This window comes from Papio anubis, chromosome 15 (assembly GCF_008728515.1).
Source record: "Papio anubis isolate 15944 chromosome 15, Panubis1.0, whole genome shotgun sequence".
In the NCBI taxonomy this organism is placed as follows: domain Eukaryota; kingdom Metazoa; phylum Chordata; class Mammalia; order Primates; family Cercopithecidae; genus Papio; species Papio anubis.
In genome coordinates, this window is record NC_044990.1 from 55,524,635 (window position 1) to 55,548,312 (window position 23,678).

General features: G+C 35.1%; 2 protein-coding genes across 21 annotated transcripts in view; one reads left to right on the top strand and one right to left on the bottom strand.

Annotated features, from left to right (window-relative positions):
* CLN5 (CLN5 intracellular trafficking protein) overlaps positions 1-639 on the top strand; it is a 101,830-nt gene extending 101,191 nt beyond the window's left edge. The window contains exon 6 of the transcript XR_004178753.1: positions 4-639. The gene's annotated coding sequence lies outside the window, so the exon portion shown is untranslated. The remainder of the gene's footprint in view (positions 1-3) is intronic.
* Positions 1-23,678, bottom strand: part of MYCBP2 (MYC binding protein 2) — a 283,622-nt gene that overhangs the window by 47,956 nt on the left and 211,988 nt on the right. For 12 of the 20 annotated variants that reach the window (XM_021929688.2, XM_021929693.2, XM_021929692.2 and 9 more), the window contains 5 exons: positions 11,410-11,511; positions 5,594-7,237; positions 4,548-4,717; positions 3,697-3,941; positions 1,493-1,660 (listed from right to left, as the gene is read on the bottom strand). In XM_021929688.2, coding sequence (XP_021785380.2) covers positions 1,493-1,660; positions 3,697-3,941; positions 4,548-4,717; positions 5,594-7,237; positions 11,410-11,511 — 2,329 coding nt within the window. The remainder of the gene's footprint in view (positions 1-1,492; positions 1,661-3,696; positions 3,942-4,547; positions 4,718-5,593; positions 7,238-11,409; positions 11,512-23,678) is intronic. The other 8 variants (XM_021929697.2, XM_021929696.2, XM_021929695.2 and 5 more) reach the window with 1 other exon arrangement.

Here is a 23,678-nt window from a genome sequence, read left to right on the forward strand (position 1 = left end):
AAGAATTCAAGCAACACAAGAAAATCCAAAGAAGAAAGCAAAGATGACATCTTTAATTGAATGGCTACCCTGGGACAGGTAATTCCTTGTTATGAAGGCTGTCTTGCCTCCTATAGGATGGTTAGCAATATCCCTGGCCTCAAATCACTAGGATGCCCACTCAACTAGCCCAGTTGTGACAAACAAAGTTATTTCCAAACATTGTCAGATTGTCAACAGGGAGGCAAATATTGCCCCCAGTTGAGAACCACTGATTTAATGAATTCATTTATCCATCAACCTTTTTTTTTTTTTTTTAAACAGATGGAGTCTTGCTCTGTCACCTAGGCTGAAGTGCAGTGACACAATCATAGCTCACTGTAACCTCAAAATCCTAGGCTCAAGTCATCCTCTTGCCTCAGCCTCTGAATTTTGATCCTAAGGGGTAATAATAATCCAATGAGAATCACACTTGTGAGACTAGTGTCAAAATGGTTTCTGACTTTTTTAAACAGTGTATCTCCTTTAGAAATACTTTATTACTTTTAAAGATATTAAAGGTTGCACTGCACTCTGGAGAAAATGTCAAGAGCAGCTTCAAAGAAATTCTGACGAGTAATCCACGCAGTTGGGGAGGGGAGAAATTGTATGTATTTTTAACAACAAAAAAACCCCCCTCATTTGGATATATATGTTCTATTGTGATTAAAGTATTTATTATATTAGTTTATAATTATAGCTGTATAGTAGTAACACAGTGGCATGCTCTTAACAAGCACATTCTCTTTTCATTCAGCAAACGTCTTCCTTTCCAGTGATACCATGTTCACAGTTATTCGTGCCTGAAATCTTCATGTCATCTTAAACTTACCTTTTTCATCATCCAGTTAGTCAACAAGTCACACTTATTTTTCCTACAAAATATATCTCTTTAATCCATATGTCAGTTTCTCAATTGTCACTGTGAGACTACCTTTGCATTTTTATCACATCATTCCTCCTCTAAAAAAGTTTCAGTGGTACTCTTTTTTTTTTTTCTCAAGCTGGAGTTCAGTGGTATGATCTCAGCTCACTGTAACCTCTGTCTGCCAGGTTCAAGCAATTCTCCTGCCTCAGCCTCCTGAGTAGCTGGGATTACAAGTGTGTGTCACCATACTTGGCTAATCTTTTGTATTTTTAGTAGAGACAGGGTTTCACCATGTTGGTCAGACTGGTCTCGAACTCCTGACCTCAGGTGATCTAACCCGCCTTGAACTCCCAAAGTGCTGGGATTACAGTTGTGAGCCACAATGCCTGGCCTCTATTTTCTTGTGTATTATATTATTATAACACGTTTCTATTCAGCTTTTCGAGAAGCTCTTTACTCTGATACTACCATACCTAAGTCAGGAGGCACTGTAAACAACAAGTAGAAACAACTAGAAACAACAACTAGAAAAGGACTCTTTTCTAGTTCAAAGTCTTTCTTCCACCAAACACTAGCTATTCAACAAACAGGAGAGAACTAAAATACCTTGGTGGCATAGACTTCATATTGCTCTCTGGCTCTTCAAATACGTTAGGACTTGCATCAGGAGTTACTGATATATATGGGGCAGGTACAGATGTTGAACGTAGGTATCTCATTTCATCCTGGAATAGGTTGTCATCTTGATAGCCCACAAAATTTTCATGATGATGCCTGCATTAAATCAAACCCAATAACTTAAAGTATGATGGCAATACAGATCCTCTTCATTTTTAATCTCCTTCATAACAGGAAAAGCAGCACACGTAAATCATAGTTAAAGGCAAAGTATTAAAATAATTGTAGATGTAGGTAGGTGAAAATAAAAGTCTGATAATGTTATTCATCAACATTTCAGGTACCACAAACATTTCGAATCAAAAAGTGAACTAAGTTTCTTTCCTTTTGAGAGCTTTTCCATCTTCCAGTGTTTTGGTGAATGATCCCACCAACCATCTAGGTGCTTAAGCTAAAATATTTCCAGTGTTGTAGTAGGCTTAGCCCTCTACCATCATCATCTTTCAAGCCCATGATATTAGGTTTCCTCTCAGAGCCATTCTCTCTTCTCATTCCCTATCACCACTGCCTTGGTTCATGCTTATTATTTCTTGCACAGACCACTGAAATAAGGCAGTTACTTTTTTGGGTAGGAACATACATAAGATCATATTTGAAAAATATTAGACATATGAAATTTTCTGTGGTTCAGGGTGGAGGGGGTGCCCATTCCCCAGAGAGCTAAAAAGAAAAAAAGTCTGTAATAATGCTGTGTGAGCATTTTTCACGTTTTACAATTTGATTCTTTCCTTTTCAAAATGAATAAATAGTTGCTAACCTAGGTCCACTGAGTGGTATGCTTCACACTAAAGATCTACTGTATTTGGCATACCTGATGATTTCCACCTCCGTCTCAAATGTATTTAGTCTCACATTTTCATTTTTGTTGCTTATTCATTTTATTGTAATAGTAAGCACAAAATTTTAAAAATCACACAACTCTGCCACACAAAGAGGACAATTTCCAAAATGGAACTGTTGGTTGGCAAGCCATGTCAGCAGGCAATATCTAGATATCTTCATTTGTCAGCTGATGAAAAAAATCTGATTTTGGTATATGAAAGGCTCTTTTGGAGTGTCAGTGCATGATGTGTGAAAGTATAGGCTGCACCATTCAGGTCCAATATATGAAAATAGAATACTAACAGGTTTCTCTCTATCTCTAGTAATGCACTTTTATCTAGTCTCCACATTAGCTTCCACATTCTACAGTGATCTTTTAATTGCAAACCAATTCATGTATTTCTCTGTTTAAAATTTTTCCACTGTTTCCTCTGCTCATGGGATAAAATGCAATCTTAACCTGGGCTACAGGGCCCGACACTACTTGGGTGAACCAATCATTTTGAACGGGCTTTCACACATTTCCTCCAGTAGTCAGTCCTTTAACAACCTGTGATTCCTCAAATGTGTAATGAGATTTCATTTGTGTCTTTACTCACCTGGGTTATTCTTCCAGGCGTTGCTTTCTTCCCATCACTTGCCTGACAGGTTTCTATTTATCCTTTAAGACTCCACTAAAGGGTCAGACCCTCTGGGAAGCCTTTTCTGATTTCCTTGGGAAGATTGAGATACTCTCCATCTTTTATGCTGTAACAGCATCCTACATACATACTTCTATTGTAGCACTCCTCACATGGCATTTCAAATGTTTCACTGACATGTCTGACTTGACATCACAGTATGAGTACATAGAAGCCAGGATTTTGTTATATTCATTCATTCATTCATTCAGGGCCTAGCACAAGGCTGGCAGGTGCCCAGTTAGTATTCATTTAAATGCTAACAGAATGAATAATTTATGACATAAAAGACTGCTAAGAAAACACCAACTTTTTTCTACTTCAGCATTTCGCACTAACAGACTGAAGTCAGCCTACCAAAGAGTGAAAGATAGCTACAGTCTTATTTTCTAAGACATGTTTTGTATTAATAACAATGTAAATTGATGAAGCATTTTTATAGTTTTTTAAACACCTACTACCATAAAGTCATTATGTTAGTCAAGGCAACTCAAAAAAATAAATGCCTGGAAGTTTCTTTACAGTACACAATGTCTAATAAAGTATAGGTCAAATACTGAACTACCCTAGATATCAATAAACAATCACTGTTAATCCAAAGGTGATTAAAAAACAACAAAATTTTATTACCTAGCTAATGTCTGAAGGTAGAGACAAGGCATTTTCACAGGAAGATCCTCAGAAATGCCTTCTTTCACGCTGGGCAACTGAGATTGGAATGGCTTTGCAGGATGGTAACACAGAATGCTCGGTTCAGCTGCACTGCTCAGGGACAGCAGGAAGAGTGCATTGGCTTTAATCACCTGGTGAGCTTCCATGGTGGGCAAGGCACGAGGGGTCTTGACTTGCATTGGTTTTCTCCTAGATTGTTTGACCTGGCAAAGAAAAAAAATCAAAGTAATCTTTTCTGACTTATATTAAAATCTTTAGTTTCTTAAGCTAAGTATTTTGAGTTTCCAATAAAAATTATTAAACACTTGTAAAGCTATTTTAAAATACTAAGATTATAAAAAACAACATTCACTTCATATTCATCCTGGGCTGACTATTTTGTATTAAACACAAACTATACTTCCTTTCTTTCTTCAGAAAAATTTAACACCTAACTAGTTAAATCTAAATATAATTCATTTTTTTAAAAAGTAAATAATCTCAGTGTGTGTATTCAGTGAAATTTTTTAGTTAGGTTAGCCACTAGAGTGAATAAGGAAAAGAGAGAGTAGCTATGGAATAGGAAGACAAAGGAGCCAAAAAAACAGGTAGCAGAGGTTATCCAGTGTTATTCCAATATATAGTTAATTTTTTAAAATTAAAAGCAGCTGACGTAGTACAAATATTAAATTTGTATATGATTTCCACTGTAAAAGCTGATCTTTTATATCAACTATGTGGAATTATCTGATGTAATAAGATCATTAAAAGGTATTTTTATAAAGTGTATCCGTATCATTAAAACTATAGCTCCGAATGGAATAAAATACCTTCTCCCTTGCAGCAGCCTGTTTTTCACGGAGGTATTTTTCTCTACAGCGATCACATACCAGATACCAAGTGCTTCCTCCTATGCCACCATCACCACAGTTACCAGCCCATCCTCCACAAAAATGCCCAATGCTATTGTAACCTTGTCCACCAGCATATCGGCCACAACCTTGAAACAATACCAAAAATAAATATTTAACACTCCAAGTGTCCTTAATAGTTTGATCCTTATTACTCATAGATTAATGACAGATTTACCTTCTCAAAGAAAGCAAAATACTGAAATAGATATCTGATTTTTCAGGCTATTAACTATATCAGAAAAATAGCTTACTTGATCAAAAAGCAATCAATTAAACGATGCCCCAAATATGAGAGATACTTAGTTTCTATTCAGGCAGATTAAAAGAGAGGTAGACTATAGGTACATTTAGATATACTTAATTATGTCAATAAAATTAGACAAAACGAGTATAAAAGTTCTATAACAATGATATATTTTCAGAAGTCACATAAAACATTTGAAGTATAATATGTAGACAAAGAAAAAAATTACAAATACAAATTTCTATTAGGTGAATTTGGAATATTAGTCAATGTTACAGAAATCATTACATTTACTGAAAATGCAGTCTTCTGATAAAACAGTATCACTTCCGTAGGAAAAAGCCCATTGAAATCAATATAATCTAATTTAATTTGCAATTCTGAACAGGAAAATAGTAAAATCAAAGGAGATGCCCCGTGTGTATGGGCACGCCACTGATTCTGTTGTGTAAGACAGACACATTAATGGCACACCCTTTGGGTAACACATAAAATTTTTTAAAACATGCTACATGAAAGTGAAATAGCACTAAATGACCTTGTCATCATAATATTAGAATTTCTTTATCTGTTTTTTGCAAAACCCTGTACTGATAATGTACTTTAAGATACTATAAATTCCCTATCCTTTGCCAAAATTCATATAACAGCTCAAATGAAGTGATCTGGTTCAGTAAAGAAAAAAGTACTTATACATACATTCGCCAGTATCATTTACCTGGGTGAGCTTGTCTCATGTGATAGGTCACTGGGTACGGATGTGACTCCCCACACAGTTCACAGATGGTATCTTTCTCTGGTCCTCCTACTGCCAGCTGGGCCATCTCTCCAAACAAATTACCCCTGGGCCTCACTTCTGCCTTTTCTTTTTTCTTTTTTTCCTTTTTGGCCTTCTTATTCTCTTTCTCACACTCTTTCTTTTTAAGAACTGCACAGGAACCAGGACTTGGAAAAATCATATTCTGGGAAGCAGCTTTGATAGTAGCCAAAGAGATGTCTTCCCAAAAAGCCACTAAATGTTGTAAAGTTAAGGGAAGAGGAGATTTAGACTTCATTGTGTGATGCATGGACATTTCAAAAGTGGTCTCGGTTTTCCCATCCTCGCATTTTTCATGCAGAGGTGGTTCCTTAAGCATAGATAATACCTTGTTTTTGTTGATGCTACCCATCTTAGATATATCTGGTCCATGGGGTGCAATATTAAACATATTCAGTGCAGATGATATTTCCAATGAATGTCTATTTTTTAACTTGGTTTCTTTTTCCTCTGTAGGCTGTTGGCTATTTAAACTACTCCTTATAGGAGCATGTTCTTTGGAAAGTTCAGGATGAAACTTTAGGAAAGAAGAACAAGCCATTGCATCATGTACTATGCCTTCATGCCAGAGGAAGGAAGCAAACACAGCTCTGGCACATTCGGCCACAGAAGGAGACATGGCTTGCTTGGCTGGCTCTAAAGGCTTGGATCCATCTCCTTTGAAAAGAAAACTCGATTTTTCTTTTTTGGGCCTGGTGTGTCTATTAGCACATTTTCGACTTATTTTGGGGGATGCTCTCATTTCCTGTTCATCTTTCAGTGGTGCTTTTCCAATGCTAAAATGAACTTTATTTGAACCTTCATCCACACTCTTAAATTCACTGCTGTCGTCGCAGGTGCTGTCTGTTAGACTATTTGTTTTTAAAGTACTTGAGGTGCAGACTTCGACCACCTCACTGTGGAGGTTTTCCTGTACCACATGGGGAGAGGGAGCTCTATTTTCAGATCCTGGGGAATCTGTAGAATCCTTTGGTACCGATTTTGGTTTTGGTGATGTTGACCGTCCCCTCAAAGGTTCTGTGAGGGGCATTTTCTTCTTGCGGAGGGTATCTGGATCAAGTGTGTAAGAGTCTGATTTGGAACGTTCCCTAGGAGGATCAAGTTTTGTCTTAACAGGAGCAGTACTTTTTTGAGGTAGATTTTTATCATGTGGTGAGGAGGAGCGTGGAGAACTAGCACCTGATGGGCTAGACCTATTGGCTGGGAGAGTCTTTGGCTTAGGAGATGACAACCGAGAACCTGGTCCTGGGGATTCAGCTCTGGAGCTAGAAGGCATCCTCCCATCAGATTTCAATGTCTGCAAGGTGTTATGGTTGGGGGACAATGACCTACTATGGGAATCTGACCTCAACTTTGCAGCATCAGATTTTAAGATGAGGGATTCACTAGCAGATAAACTGTCTGTGCCCCTTGGCTTCTTCTGATCAGCAGTAGTCCGGCTCATATGTCCATCAGGTTTAAGTGATCTGCTGTGTTTAGAGGACAGCTCTGATTTTCCTGATGTAGAAGCTGGTCTAGAAGATGTTGAGATGTTTCCTCGATCACCTGTATGGTCCATTTTATAGTGAAACTTATTAATAAAATTATAACTTAGTAATGATTTAGCCACTAAACACTGAAATAAAAAACATAGCTACGAAATTCTTATTGTTTGTCACACATACTAAAACACTTGAAGAATTCTGGGGGAAATATTTCCAATAAAATTTCTACACATCATTACACAACCATTACCACCAAAAACTATTTTCATGGATGCAAAACAGGCTGAACAAACTCAGTGTGAACTATCAGTGATATCTCAACCTCTGCCCTAGTGCAATAACTAGTTAGAATTTAAATTCAGTGAGAGACTAGAAATAGATAGAAATTAATTTTTTGGGGAATAAGAAATTATTTAATGTTAAAACTTGTATTTTAAATGTGAAGTAGCACTAAATTTCCAGCAGAGTGATACGTCGCATCCTTAGGGCAATGGTATGGGTTTTGTTGAATTAGAGAAATGAATTTATGCATAGACACAATTATAATTTTTAAGTGTATGCATAAATACAATTAGGCTAATAAAGAGTTGCCGAAGAGGCACTCTGTTTTATGATCAGATTAGACTAGTTTATAATGAGCACATGTATGCCCTAAAGCTATTATTTAATTACTTATAAACAGGTTACACTCTAAAAGTTCAGTAAGCTTAGCTGCTTAGAACTCAGAGGCTGTGTCCCCTTGGAAACCACAGAAATGGTAGATCCTCAGAATGAGTAGTAGAAGTCTGAACTGTGGACCCTCAAAACAAGGAGTCAGGAGAATGACAGAAAAACAGGATGAAAAGAAGAATTACCTCCCTTTTCTAAAGCAAACCATTAGATATTTCTGCATGGACATTAATTGTTTTTAGCATCCTGGCTTCATTTAGTGTCTCTCCTTCATTCTATTTTATGCTTTTCTTTGAGGCATTAGAGCCAGGCTGTCTGTGACCCAAGTAAACGGTACAAACTTCAACATCACCTTTCCTCCTTAAAATAAAAACTTCTACTCTTAGTGCAAGTGATACCAGTTAGTTGTTAAGAGAAAAGCAATCTGACTGAGGGGTTTCAAGTGGTATAAGAAACTGAAAATCCATAAACCTATCTGGAAGTATTCATATTTTTTCAAAGAGAGTTCCTAGGAAATTAAGGTGCATTTGTTAACTGGTTCTAATGGCAGGTTATTATTTTTTTTTTTAAAGAAAAAAGGAAGTGAACAAATTCAGATTATGTAGAAAAATGTTTTTTATGCTTGTGTGCATGTGTTAAGTGTGTATAGTCACCCTCTAGTTCTCTATGGCTCAGGACAGTAGTGCTGGAGAATCTGCCCCCATTTTTGTCAAGGGCAGGTATTTTTGTCTGTTACTCTTCACTTATGTAATACTATGAATGAGTCCAGGAATACAGTAGGTATTCAATAAATATTTGTTGAATGAGTAATATATTCCAATTTTCTTGATTTTTTTTTTCTTCTGCTACTCGCAAGTATTCAGCTTCTCTAGAAGTCTACTTTTTAGAATTAAGGCTCCCAAGGCCATAGGACAGAGGTGACAGTAGTTACTGATGTGTGAGGGTTAGATGCTTGCATGTTGAGTAATTACATGGTGAAATAATAGAGTATGGCAAGTACTTTAGATAGGGCACACTGATGAACTAAATGTTTAATTGCAAAATGCCAATATTTAGGATAAATTTTCCTGTTCTTTGGATGAATAAAAGTAACTAAAACATAATGCTTTTTAGTTTCTTGCAAAGCTTCATTATTCAATCATGAACCTCCTTTATCATATTATGTGCTCTGTTTTATAAATAGAGTATTAACAGATGGGGCTAAATTTTGAAAAAAGGGTTAAAAAATCCCAATTTAGAATTCTAACTATCAATGCTGTCTTGGGAGAGCACAGATAAACAGAGGTGATCTACGAATAAGTACCCTCAAACTGTTTAAAAGTAGTTTAAAAAATTGCTGCCCATCTAAACTTACTGACCTAGTAACAGTATACGGCAAACTTGGTAAACAAATTATATTTCATAGATTAAATATCAGTAGTCATGGCCATTAATTTTGAGTATGTGATGTTTGGAGTATTTGTTTTTTGTTATTAATCTGACAGCTGGAGACATGTTTATCATCTTTATCATTAGATTTATTTCAGAAACTGAACCACACATATTGGGAATCTAGACAAACAATTAGTAAGTCTTTTATATTTGGTATCTCTTACTCCAAAAAATCCGTCTGTGAACTGAAAGAGGTTTTCTCTCTAATTTATAAAAAAGGACAACTTGTGTAGGATTTCTAACAAATGGGAAGGGTTTGTGACAAAGATTACCTACTCCCTGTGTCAGATGTGTCCCAGTGGCAGACCTGCACAACAGCTGCAAGCAAAGGAATGGTGAATACCTGCTGATGATACCTCTATTCTAGGAATGCACGCACTTACGATGGTAGGTATTTACTCATCATGAAAACAACCTCTGTGGTTGCCTGAAAAATGGAATCTGCCAAATATCAGGAACACCACTTGTCATACGTGAGCAAAAAAGTTTATTACATAGTGTTAGAAAGAATAGGCATTTGTATATCTTATTATATCTCTAATAGTGGTGTATATTTTCTTAAGATCTGTAAGTGGTGACAGCTAAATACCTGTTGAAGTTTAAGCACATAAATAACGGCAGAAACGTTTCTTTCTCTGATGTATTTCTCAAACGATAACTAAATCTTCTTGAAAAATTTATTTTTCCAAAATATATTTTATATATTAAAAAAACTATGCTTGTTAAGTGGGGTAAGCCCAAGTGCTAATTTATGTTTATCTTCTTCATTTGTGTTTCAAATGTTTTGCAGCATATTATTACTAAAATTATTATGTTGTGGCTGCTCAAAATATCAACAAATATAAACAAATAGTTTGCTAAAAATCTTCAGACTATACATAAAACTTTCACATTCATCTCCTAATTTATTTAATGACTGTATTTTTAAATTTAAGTGATAATAGGCAAACATTTTTCTAACTTTAAAGGAATCTTGAAGAAATAATGACAGGATAGAAACTTAGGGCAAGCAAATTAAATGTTACTAAACATGTTAAATGGTAAGTATTCATTCACTTACCCACATATTTTTTCATGCCAAAATCATAAATTATCAGGATCATACTATATCGTAATACTACATGCATATATCACATGGCATGATACATAGTATATATCAGGTTACATGATACTATATGCTATTACACACAATACTGTATACTATATAGCACAGGTTGTACAATACTATTTACTCTATTTTTATATTTCCTATTTATATGTTTATACCGTCAATTGTATAATGAGAAATATATAGCTATTTTATCTATTTCTAAGAAAAAAAGAAAATCAGTAGTTGAGAAACTCACACAATATGTTAGGCATTGCTGTAAAAGTTCTTTTTGATAAAATTTTCTTTAAATACAAGATTTTAAAATATTTACAAGATTTAAATTTAATTAAATAATACTTTAAGAAAAATATTTAAGTAGGCATCTGTAGGGTTTTAAAAGACCAAAATCATATTTTTAAATTGTCTGAAATTTTGTCAATTGTCAACAGCTTAAACATTTCTAAGCTTAAAATATTAAAACTTAGTTACTAGGAAAACAATATTAGAAAAATTTATGCTAGACAGGACAGGTAGGTTGACATATAGATATAAACAAACACACGGGTCCTAATAACTAATTTAAACTTAAAAACTTTAAGTTCATTATCAGTGTTTCTCACAAAAAACTAAAATAGTAAAGTGATTTTTATATTACATAACAAGTTTAAGACTAAAAAATGTGCTTTATGCCTTGCACATATATCATCTTTTTCTGATAAAAATGGTTTTAAAAATTCCCCCCATTAGGTAATTCTTTCTTTCTATATACCTGTTTTAAAGATCTCATAAAGTTTTAAAATTAAATAAGAGTAATGTTTAACCTATAGATGTAATAAACATGCATAGCTATTATGACAATCTACATTATAATACTGAATAGGAGCATCATAAATTACTCAAACATATACAAATTTAAATAAAATGAAAAACTTTAATTAAAAAAATGGAATGACATGAACATGACTGAGATGAACGGAAACAACTTTAATGACACTCCCTATGTTCATTAAGAATGGCCCATCCATGAATGCATGTATACCCACCCTTCAGTTTGTGAGACAGAGATGAGAGAGCAGAGGCAGGCCCAGCTACACCATAATTTTTGTAAATGCGCTCACGAGAAGCAAGGTTGCAAGATGGAGATTCTACAGTGGAAAACATTGGCAAAGAAGCAGCACAGATTCAATGGAAAAAAAATTTAGCAGAGAACACAAGCAAAAACAAAGCATTTCAAATGGTATGCAAGTATCAACAGTTATTTTAAATAGTTTATATTCTGCTAAATTTTTCAACAAGCTTACATTTCTCTAAAACTGAAAACAAAGGTTGAATTAATAAATTTAGATTAATATGTGTTAATGTCCAAATCTGTTAACTTAAAACTTAGTAAGGCTCATATCTCTGACAAATCAAAATTGAACATTTCATTTTAGACTTGCGTTTCTTTTGTTTGGTTTTCTTTAATTTGGTGCTCATTTAAATAAAGATTTACAAGTTTTTTTTTTAAATAGTGGAAGATAAAGAAATGTTACTTATATTACTTATGGCTTAACCTATTGTCACCTGGTTTCCTGAATGAACCGATTACTATAATTTTCCGGTATGTATCTCAGAACGGACTCAGGGTGACACTGTGTTTGGCTACTTTTCTGGGTCCATCTTCAGTGAAAACGTTAGTACTAACCCCAGTATTTAGTGTTTGTTTTGTAGATCCTACTTCTGATACCAAATCTTGTTTACACAACATGTCACAACACAAACAAAGCAAAGAAAATTTATAAGTCACTGAAAAATGTTAGGAATGTCAATGATTTACTATGCAGGAAATGAAGTACTTAATTTACCTTTTTTTTGAAGAATTAACAGAACCGTTAAAGTGTAGTCGTTTGAAAGCAGTAAGCTAAAAAACATATCTATCTGAATCTAAAACAACTCACAGTATTTAAAATTTTTAACTCATGGCAATTAAAACAAAATTAATCGGTTGTACTGAAATAAATTCAGGTAATAAGGAGATAGCTGTCTTAGTATTATTGAAATAAACTAGACACAACACACACTTTGCTTAAAATACAGTAAGTGCTGTTTTCGACTGATTCATTATTATGGTCAAGATTAATGATGAATGACCCATAAATTAAGAAGTCACTCAATGTAAAGTATTGAGTATGTATTACGTGTTAGATACTATTCTATGCATTGCAGACACAGTGGTGAACAGGATCAAAGTCCCTGCTCTCATAGAGTCCATATTTAGGAGAAAGGAGAGAGGGAATGAACAAATAAGTATACATCATATCAGGTGCTGAGAAACTTGGGAGTCATATTCCTACAGATGTGTCATTCTTCATGACTGCAGAATACCACTTTGGGAGTGACGCCTAGAAGAGGCCAAAGCCCTAGGACATTTCTAGATGATGAAATAGATGAGGATGTAGAAAGGAGACTAGAAATCAGCAGTCAGTAAGGCAGGAAACATCCAGCAGGCAAATGAATGTGTTTCTAGGAAGAAAGACCAACTCTATCAAACACTGCTGCCAGATTAAGTAAAATGACATCTTAGAATCGACAACTGAATTTGGCAACACAAAAGTCCCAGACTGACTACAGCAATTTCCGAGGATAGGGACTAAAGCTGGAATGCAGTGAGCTCAAAAGACAATAGGAGGAGTAGATAGCAACATACATGGCATAAAACCATCTTAATCTAAGTTTTAAAAAGTTACATTTTTAATATTTTTGCACATCCTTCATTTTGAACAAATCTATAAACCTCAAAAGATGTCAGGTGCTGCAAAAGGAGCTCTTACGCTATTTAAGTGTCATATAGTAAGGAGTTTGCAGCTATTGTTAAAATATCAGTTAGGAGAGTGATACAATTCTTCAAGACACGAACTAGGACGGTGGCAGCCTCTGAATGGAAGAGTTAATTCAGGGAGAATTCAACCTGCCAATGTAGGAAGGAATACAATCTTCTGGCCTGGCTGCTAAAAATCTGTGAAGACTCCATATAGCAGGAAGACACAGCAACAGGAAATCAGAATACCATCTTAATTGGAAGCACACATAAACAGAAATGTGAAAAACTACGAGGAAACTTGTAAGATAAGATGTTAGAGGTTTAAGGACAAACTCCTGGAAAAAAGTTTGAAGGCAAAATGGCCTTCAAGTCTTTTCAATGTATTACAAAGGCTAGAGAGACTGGATTCCTAGGTATGAATCGGAGCGAAAAAAAAAAAAAAAGAAATATTTTAAAAAATGAAAGTCTAAAAAAGGTTAAGTGACTAAAGAAATTAAGCTGTTGCTGGAAACAACACATGTTCTACACATTAAATTTTTATAAAATCTGCTCAAGTTTAAACATATTTTTATAAAGTTACAGTTAATTTTTATAAAGATTTATACTTTTTAATTTAAAAAGGGAAGCAAGCTATAAGAGATATATTGATATCTATACCCAAAAGAAAAAAAGTTGATAGGTGTTTTAAAAATCATTTGACAGAAATAATAATGTTTTTAAAAAATCTTGTTAATACAGGTAAGACAACCAATTATTATATTCATCTCCACAAAATTTTGATTCTTTTTTGGGTATCACAAAGTTAAAGAGAATAATATTAAAAACAATTTTAAAGAGTCAGGATTTTGTTTCCAGTGCTCCTGTGAAGTGCATGCTGTTTGTTTCCTGTAGTTTGCCCTTATAAACAACATGGTTCTTCATGGGTCATTTTGCTTTCTTTGTTTTGGATCCCAAGTATTAAATTCCCTGAGTCATATCATTTCCTAGTCATAGAAACTTTGAGTTCATTGTAAATTGTACTTTTCAAGTCTTTTTAAAGTACTCATGATAATAAAACTGTGTAACTTTTCTTTCTAATAAGGAACGCATTCTCATTTCAGTTTAACAAAGACAAATGGTGGTTTTGCTGTATCAGGACCCTGACCTTATCGTTGGAACCATAAACGGGAAGAATCAATGCATCAGCTGTCAACTAACTCCTTACTATATGGCACTTAAATAGCGTAAGAGCTCCTTTTGCAGCACCTGACATCTTTTGAGGTTTACAGATTTGTTCAAAATGAAGGATGTGCAAAAATATTAAAATCAACTGTCATCACCTGGTGGCAATACACAAATCTGGAGGTTTTGGGATTTTAAAAGTAGCATATATTATTTTTGAGTGTTGAGTCAACAACTAAGTGATGACTGGAAATGTTAAATTTCACGAGTAAAAATCAGTAATACATTTTTAAAAAGGGTAAGTTTTAGCATTAAATTCAGTTTGGTGTTTAATTTGTTGATTTCTTACTATGTTCTATAATCAAGTTGTGACATTCAATAATAATTTGCTAAATTATTGGCAGGCAATGTTGAAAGAATTGAAAACAGGCTATTCAGAAAGACAATACAATTGGAATACATTATATTCAGGAGGCTAGGTGTCTAATTACAATGCATATATCACTGCCACCAATACTCAGAGCAGGTGAGAAAATACAGATAAAAAAGTTTACTTTCAAAGACATTCCACTGGGATGCTACAAACAACCAAAGGCAAGAAGAATCTTTGGCATGTAATTGTGCTTCTCATGTTGTTTAGTTCTCAATCTTGAGGAGATAGTGGAGCAGTCAGAAATATTATAGTCTTAGCAAAACTACTAGATACAATCTTTTTTTTCTCTTTAAGTTCCTTTTTTTTCTTTCCAACTTTTATTTTTGGTTCAAGGGGGACATGTGTAGGTTTGTTACATGGGTAAATTCTGTGTCATGGGGGTTTGGTGTAAACATAATTTTGTCACCCAGGTAATCAAGCATTACCTGACAGGTATTTTTTCAATCCTCATCCTCCTCCCACCTTAGATGTAATCTTAACCAAGATATTGGAAAGAGCTTGAGGAAGTTTTATAAATAAGTCTTATGACAATGTTCAAATAGCACTGTATTCTGTTCATGCTATACATACCTACATTTATGTATTTATATATATTTATTTAGATATAAGAAAATCTAATTCTACCGATCTGTCACAAACAGTAAGATTTTGCCACATTTATGGTAGAACGATGGGAACAGTGTTGCTGACTTTCCTCACTCAACTTAAATCCCAGTCATTGTGCATTTCTATTTTTCTCTGAATAGAACTTCAGATACTTTTGACAGCAATAGGCTCCTACAAAACAGTAAATAGGTCTAACTTTATAGTTGAGGATATTTGGGAAATTAACTTTTAAATTATTTATTTAAAACATATTTAGAAACTAGTTTATTGGTCCTTGTAGAGACTACGTATAATTCATGCCTTCCACTTGGCCAAAAGATATGATTAATCAAACAATATGCAGATTTAAAAACAGGCATAATTAAGTGTGATTATTATTCCCACTTCTATTAGTGCTTCACAGGATTTTTTAGAAAGTGACAGGACTAGGCACAGTGGCTCAAATCTGTAATCCTAGCACTTTGGTAGGCCAAGGCAATCAAATTGCTTGAGTCCAGGAGTTTGAGACCAGCTTAGGCAACATGGTGAAACTCCGTCTCCACAAAAAAATACAAAAATTAGGCAGGTGTGGGGACACTCGCCTCCAGTCCTAGCTACTCCGGAGGCTGAGGTGGGAGGATCACTCCAGCCTGGGAGGCAGAGGTTGCGGTTAGCCTAGATCGCGCCACTGCACTCCAGCCTGGGCGACAGAGTGAAATTGTCTCAAAAAATAAATAAATAAATAAATAAAATAAGATAAATAAATAAAATTAAAAAAAAAAAGTGACAGTGATGATTAGTAGATACTCTTAGCTATGGCAGCCATTCTTGACTGACAGCTTTAGACGCAGTATCACTGCATAATCAATACATCCAATATTCTTCTTTGTAGTAAACTTATCAGGAGGAATATAGAATTATGTGAATGGTAAAGGAGCTTAGGACATGGAACAGAAACTAAGATCCATTTACATAAAAGTTGGCATGCTAAAAGAATTAGGCTAAAGATTTATTTATAAATGTTAGTATTTATGTAAGACTTATTTACATAAATGTTAGTACACTAAAAGAATTACACTAATAGAAAGAAAAAACAACATTTTAAACTTAAGGATAAAATAGAAACAAGCTTTTTACTAGAGTATGACATTAATCCATATGATCTGAATGTGGAAAGAAGAGGGGATACATATAAAGTGGATCACCCATAAAATGTACTGTTTCTCTAAATGACATCTACACATAATTGGACTTGAAGAAAACATACTCATAGTATATTATTGAATATGTTCTAAATCTCCAGTAAATATAGTTAAGGAAAATAACACTTAGGAAAAGCGTATCATTTCAGGGTTTGTGATAGCTGAGACAAAAATTCTGAGCATCATTTGATGGGTATATATCTTAGGCCTTAGAAAGAATAACTTCAAAATATAAGAAGAGATAGGTATTGCTTCCCAAACATTAACTTGAGACACAAGAAGGCTGGATATGCTTTTAAAAGTAAAAATCTTACTTTCCACACATTGCTTATTAGTTGCAAGGGAAAAATATTAATTATACATCAGAGAAATCAGACATTTTGATAAAGTGATTAGCATTAACCATAACCCTTTCCTGCCTCCAGAAGTGACATCCTGAGAAAGAGGCAATGCTTATGTAGCATAAAGACAGCTAAAACCTAAACCAAAAACAGAAGTGCTTTTAGGATAAGATACTTTTTTTTCTTTTTTTTTGAGATGGAGTCTCGCTCTGTTGCCCAGGCTAAAGGGCAGTGGTGTAATCTCGGCTCACTGCAAGCTCTACCTCCCGGGTTCACACCACTCTCCTGCCTCAGCCTCCCGAGCAGCTGGGACCACAGGTGCCCGCCACCATGCCCGGCTAATTTCTTGTATTTTTAGTAGAGACGGGGTTTCACCGTGTTAGCCAGGATGGTCTCAATCTCCTGACCTCGTGATCCACCTGCCTCAGACTCCCAAAGTGCTGGGATTACATGTGTTAGCCACTGCGCCCAGCCAGGATAAGATACTTTTAAAGTACTGTTTGGAGAAAGGAGAAAACAGGTGCCAGCAACTCACTGCCTCAAAATGGGAATATATGTTAATTACGGAAAGTAGGGGAACTGTTCCATTGTTTCGTTTATTCTTATGTGGCAGGTGGAGGAGGGTTTCCTTGTTTCTCTAACACAATGGTCCCCACACTTTTTGGGACCAGGGACTGGTTTCTTGGAAGATATTTTTTTCCATGATCAATGGGGGGCTGGGGGATAGTCTCAGGATGAAACTGTTCCACCTCAGATCATCAGGCATTAGAGTCTCATGAGGAGCTCTCAACCTAGATCCCTTGCATGCACAGTTCATACTAGGATCTGCACTCTTACGAGAATCTAATGCCGCTGCTGATCTGACAGGAAGTAGAGCTCAGGCAGTAATGCTCTCCTCTTGCTGCGCAGTTCGGTTCCTAACAGGCCATGGACCAGTATTGGTCTGCGGCTTGGGGGGGTTGGAGATCCCTGCTCTAACAAACACTGAGAAATACAGACAATCAGAACGGCCTTGTGATACTGTTAATTACTGGCCTGGCAAAAGTTTATCAGGGATGTTGCGAGGTATTTAAAATATGAAATAGCAAGGTTGGACTAAATGACCTCGTCTTTCTCACTTCTTGCAGTCTATGTAAGATAACTGAGATGCAGTTGGAAAAAACCACTGGAGTGAGTTACCAGACTCTCATGTTCAAGTCCTAGATTAGCCAGCTATGACTTTGGGCAAGTCAGCAAGAATTCTCTCATCTCAAAATGAGAGCTGGATAACCTCTTAGGCCCCTAGAACACTTGAAATTATGCCATCATAAGACATACTGGTTGCTGATGATGCACATTTCTTAAACTTAGGAGGAAAGAAAATCTGATGATAAGGACGAGAAGTCTGATTATAAGAAATGAACATTTTGTTTTGTTCAGCTTAAGTAATGAAATATACTACAGTACAGACGTTTGAGAGAATAACAAAGTGGGAGATGTAGCAGACCTAATCCTTTCTAAATTGAGTGCAAAATCATGAGAATGCTTCAATATTTTTAACAAAATGTATGTAATATATGAATAATTTTATATTTTCCACTTGTCAGTCAACAATATCATTTTTAACTATGAGAATGCTAAATATGTTTCTCAATTTCAAGTTATAGCCAATTGGAGCTAAGTCACCCAACTGAACTCATTTTTTCTTAAAAGATGGTTTTATTCTTTATTCTTGATACTAGGTAAGATATTGTCTTTCAAAACAGAGCATAAAAGTGGATGTCATTTGAGACTGGCTCCTAACTTTAATCAGCATGTCACTTATTTTTTTTAAAGAGGCAGGGTCTAGCTCTGTTCACTCAGGCTGGATTCTAGCTCACGGCAGCCTCAAACTCCTGGACTCAAGGAATCCTCCTGCTTCAGCCTCCCAAGTAGCCTGGAATACAGGTGCAGCCCTCAATGCTTGGCTATTTTTTTTTTTTTTTTTTTTTTTAGTAGAGACAGGGTCTTGCTTTGTTGTCCAGGCTGGTCCTAAGCATTTTACTGTGTAAATATTTCTTCTACATTCTCCCTGCAATTAACCTTAGCTTTAACCCTACTCAGCTCTTCTCTGGACTCTTTGCTTCCAACATTCTCCCTTTCTCCAGGACCTTTTTCATAATATTTTCAGTTATCTGTCACAAATGTAAAACTGATCATATCACTTTTTATTTAAAATTCTGCACAACAACTTCCTCCACGTGCTCTCTCCATTTATTCACTACACGTAAAGTCTAAAATAAGTATGGCTTACAAGACCCTTCATGATCCAGCCCCATCCTCTCTAATCTAAGACACTGTCACTAGGTCACTTAAAGCTGTACATGCCTGAAGTTTCTCAAATGAACAATGTTCTTGGATGGGGACCAAAGTTGATTCCCATGAATGGTGCCTGGCACGTGATAAATATTTGACATATGTTAGCTTTTACTATCTCATATCTTCTCTTTCCTCAATCAACGCAGTCTCTCCATGGTAACTCTGAGTAGATAACTGCCTCCTATTTTACTTAGAAAAAACAGCTCCCAATAATATACATTCTTCTTTCTTGCTTGTTATGATGGTAACTATTTATGATCCTACTTAGCCAACCTTTCCACTTTGCACTGGACTGTATCCCCTCTTCTTGATTTTATACACATACAGAGACAAGGTCTCACTCTGTTGCTCAGGCTAGAGTGTGGTGGCATGCAATTATGGCTGACTGCAGCCTCGAACTCCTGAGCTTGAGTGATTTGCCTGCCTCAGCCTCCCACTTAGCTGGGATTACACGTGTGCATCGCTATGCCCAGCTGATTTTTAAAAAATTTTTTATAGAAACGAGGGCTTGCTACGTTGTCTTTGCTGGTCTCAAACTCCTGGCCTCAAGCCATCCTCCTACCTTGGCCTCCCTAAATGCTGGAAATATAGGTGTGAGCCACTATACCTGGTCTGCATCCCCTCTTCCATTAAAGAATATTGTGCCAGTAATTCTCCTCACCCTCCTGCATTATTAATATTTCTTTCAACTGAATTACTCTCGTTAGAAAACAACCTTGATAAACTTTTTTTTTCCCATTAACAAACAAAACGGAACAAAAACCTCTCCAGATCTTCTATCTTCTCTCCTCGTATCTTCTCTTTAGATCAAATCTTGACACACTTCTCTATACTCATTGTCTCCAATTTCTCTTTCCCCCTTTTCTGCTGAGCCTATTCTAATCAAACTTTGGAGTTTCATTACTCCAAACTGGCCCTCTGCATGAACAGTGCTTAGTACACTGCATGGCACGTAGGTGGACTCAATAAATACTTTGTGATTCATTGGATCTCTGTAATGTAGCTCATTTTATCCTTCTAGTTGGAATGCTCCATTAACCTCCTTCCTCATCTTCACTCCTCCTTGCCTGATAAATTCTCACAAGTCCTTCAACACTCTGAGGAGGACCTGCCTCTTTTTAGAATGTTTCTCTAATCTCTCCTAGCTGAGCCAGACGCTTTCTCTCCTGTTTCCACTGCATCCTGTGACTACTGCTCTTGTTGCACTTAAAACATGCCATCATTTTTTCTTTAACTATGTTATCTCTTACAACATTCTAGAAGCCTTCAAGATCAGCGATCATGTTTTTTTTTTTTTTTTTTTTTTTACCTTGCTCATCACCATAATCTAGCACAGAGTAGATACTTAATAAAAGCAGATGAATAAATGGAAGAATGAGTAAGTCATCTAAAGAAAGATGGTAATGAAGGGTGAAATAAACACAGTAGCCAATAAAGAGGTAGGGGAAGAGGGAGAGATAAAAGGTCAAATCAAGCCAGGAGAAAGCAAACAAATGACTGGGACAAAATGTCTTTTAGAAACATCAGCATTCTTTGCAGTTTGAATTCCTACGATGAAGTGAAGTGTGGATAAATAAATCACTGATGAAGCAGCAAAACAAAATACCTGGGTCAAGGCTTTTATGTCACTGAGAAGATGGCTCAGCTCAGTAAATGAATAAAATGATTAGTATTTGTAGGGATGCTAGAGATGTTAGACCCAAAACTAAAATAAATATGTTGGTTGTTGTGACAGATGTTATAGGGTGAAGTGGAAAAGTTTTATTAAACTTCGATATTTGAACCAATGCTGACTAATTTTCTAAAACAGGGATTAAATCCCACAGGTCCTCCTTCCTAAATCAAGTGCTTCATCCACATACCTTCAAAGCAGGCAAACAACAAACTGACAAATACAGTGCTGAGATTATAATCCAGGGTAGAAATGACCCAGTCTAAGCCTTACAAACAAACCTGGCTTTTATGCTAACATTCACACTAACATCTGAATATAGTCTAAATACATTAAGAATTAATCTTAAAACAAGTAATCAAATTATATTGCAAAAATAGACCCAAAAGGAGCTAGGAAACCTCATTTGTCCCTTTCTAAATCCCTTCCTGCAGCTCATTCCACACTGAGAAAAGACTGCTCTCTTTTAGAGAGGGACTTTTTCTATACTTTCCTCAAAGCATGAGAGGTATTAAGTATTTGCATCAAAAGGCAATAATAATAACAAAAGATAACATTTATTGGGAATTCCATTTTATAATGAGCTAACAAAAATTCAGACCTGTCAAATAACTTAGCGAGCTAGTAAGTAGCCAGAGGGGAAATCTGAGCTGAAAGTCTTCCCACGACTATGTTTCTACAAGCTAAGTAAACATAGTACTTCAGTGTGTTTGTATTCTCAAATGTAAATAAATAGTCATGCAGATATCCAAATGGATTTTGGGGTCACATTTAACATTTTTTTTGTCCCACATAAGAATGTGACTTACGAGTATAATAGAAAAACTCCTGTTGCAAGCTAATCTAGATCTATCATATCTGTGCTTGAAAGTACTATGTATTTTGACATATATTGTATATTTCATGTTTAAAATTGCTGGGAGATGTCTACTATGTACCCACCAAAATTAAAACATTAAAAAATAAAAAAAATTATAAAAAAGTATCTGGGAGAAAAGTAAATTGTCTTCAGTTTTATTTGCCATTTTTCTACCACAAATAAATAAATAAAAGTTGAAAAACTATTCACCCTCTGGAGCAGTAGGTAGAAAGTGATAAAATGCTATGTTTAAATGAAGCCATTTGCAATATAGTTTCTCAGTTGGAGAATCTTGCTTAGAATTCAATCAGTATAAACCCGCAATTATCATACATCATACTGTCACAGTATAGTTGGCTTCAATTACTAAGTGAAAGAAATAAATTCTCTTCTTTGAAGATGTTCTCTGAGGAAACACTGGAATATCCTAATAGAAAAACACAAGATCTTAAATTGATGAAATGCTAATCTTAAGTACCTATAGTCAATAAACACTCCTTGAATGCCTGTGATGTGTAAGACACTGTCAGAAGCTATAGGACATAAAATGAAGCTTTCAAGAGAAATGGGGATAATGAAAATAAGGAATGTAATATTCTTAAAGAAAGCAGCCACAGATACCATTCTCCACTTTGGTCCACTACAATTTTATTGCCAAATTGCTTACCAATTCTAAAAACTATATAACAAGTTTTAACATTAAAAAATAAATTACAGAACAGTAAAGAAAAATCCCATATACACACTTTTCTTTTTCATGTCTCTGTGTGTACACACATAAGGGAAATTTGTTAACTTTTACTTCTGTAACATTCTACTTCACAAGAATAACACTTGAAATAATTTATATGTATGTAAAATCAAATAATTTTGCTAATTTAAAAATTACCAAATACTCTATTTTACAGAATAAAATGTTGCCTGATTCTAAAGAAAAGGTATCAAATTAACTTAATGTGCCAGATTACTTTTAAATTTCCAAAGATAGGTGAAAAAACTATGATTCAGAAAAAAACCCCAAAGAATTACAGATAATAATGCTCATAGAAATGCTAGATGAAGTTAAACCATGCATCAGTTGATGTGTTTCTTTGTAGAATTTTTCTAGTTAACCAGGATCTTGAGTTATGACATTTAGGAAATCTTCTTTTCCATTCAAACTACTGTTACATTAAAAAAAAATCAAACTATAAAAAGAAAAATAATCAAATCTGAGCAAAGCTAATACTCTAGATGCCAGACCTAGTTTAAATATAAATTTAAAATATATATACATTAGAACAGATTTTGCAATATTTACTGAGGTAAGGCTGAATTTTTAAAACAGCCTTTGTAGTCAACCGAACTGACTTCAAGTTCTGGCTCTACCATTTTACTATGTATGTTTCTGGGGCAAATCATTTATCCTCCCTAAGCCTCTGTTTCTGTCTCTGTAAAACAGAGATAAGAGACAGTATCTCAAATGAGGCTGTATTAAAGTGCTTAAGTACAGTGTTTAGTACACAGTGGCGACTATCAGTATAAACAAAATTCAGTAAATACAGTCTTCTACATAATGATTTATTTAGTATCACAAGGGTATAAGACAAAAATGATTCTCATTTTACTAAATAGCATAGAGAAGTTCACTATGAATAAACCATCTTCTAAAGTATAGGTGATATGCTAGTGGGATACATGGCAGTGAGGTTCAGGAAAGAATATCGTGCTTGGGGAGTCTTAACAGATGTTGGCACTCTGCCACATTTACCTTTCCTAATATGATGTAAAAAATACAATTCTGAACTATTTAAAAAAATTAAAACTATTTTCAGATTCCATACTTTTTTTTGTTATGCTAAAGATTGAGACTTCCATTTTCTGGAATTTGCAAGTCAAAATTTAGTGACATCCTGTTGCGAATAAGAAGTTTAAAACAAGAC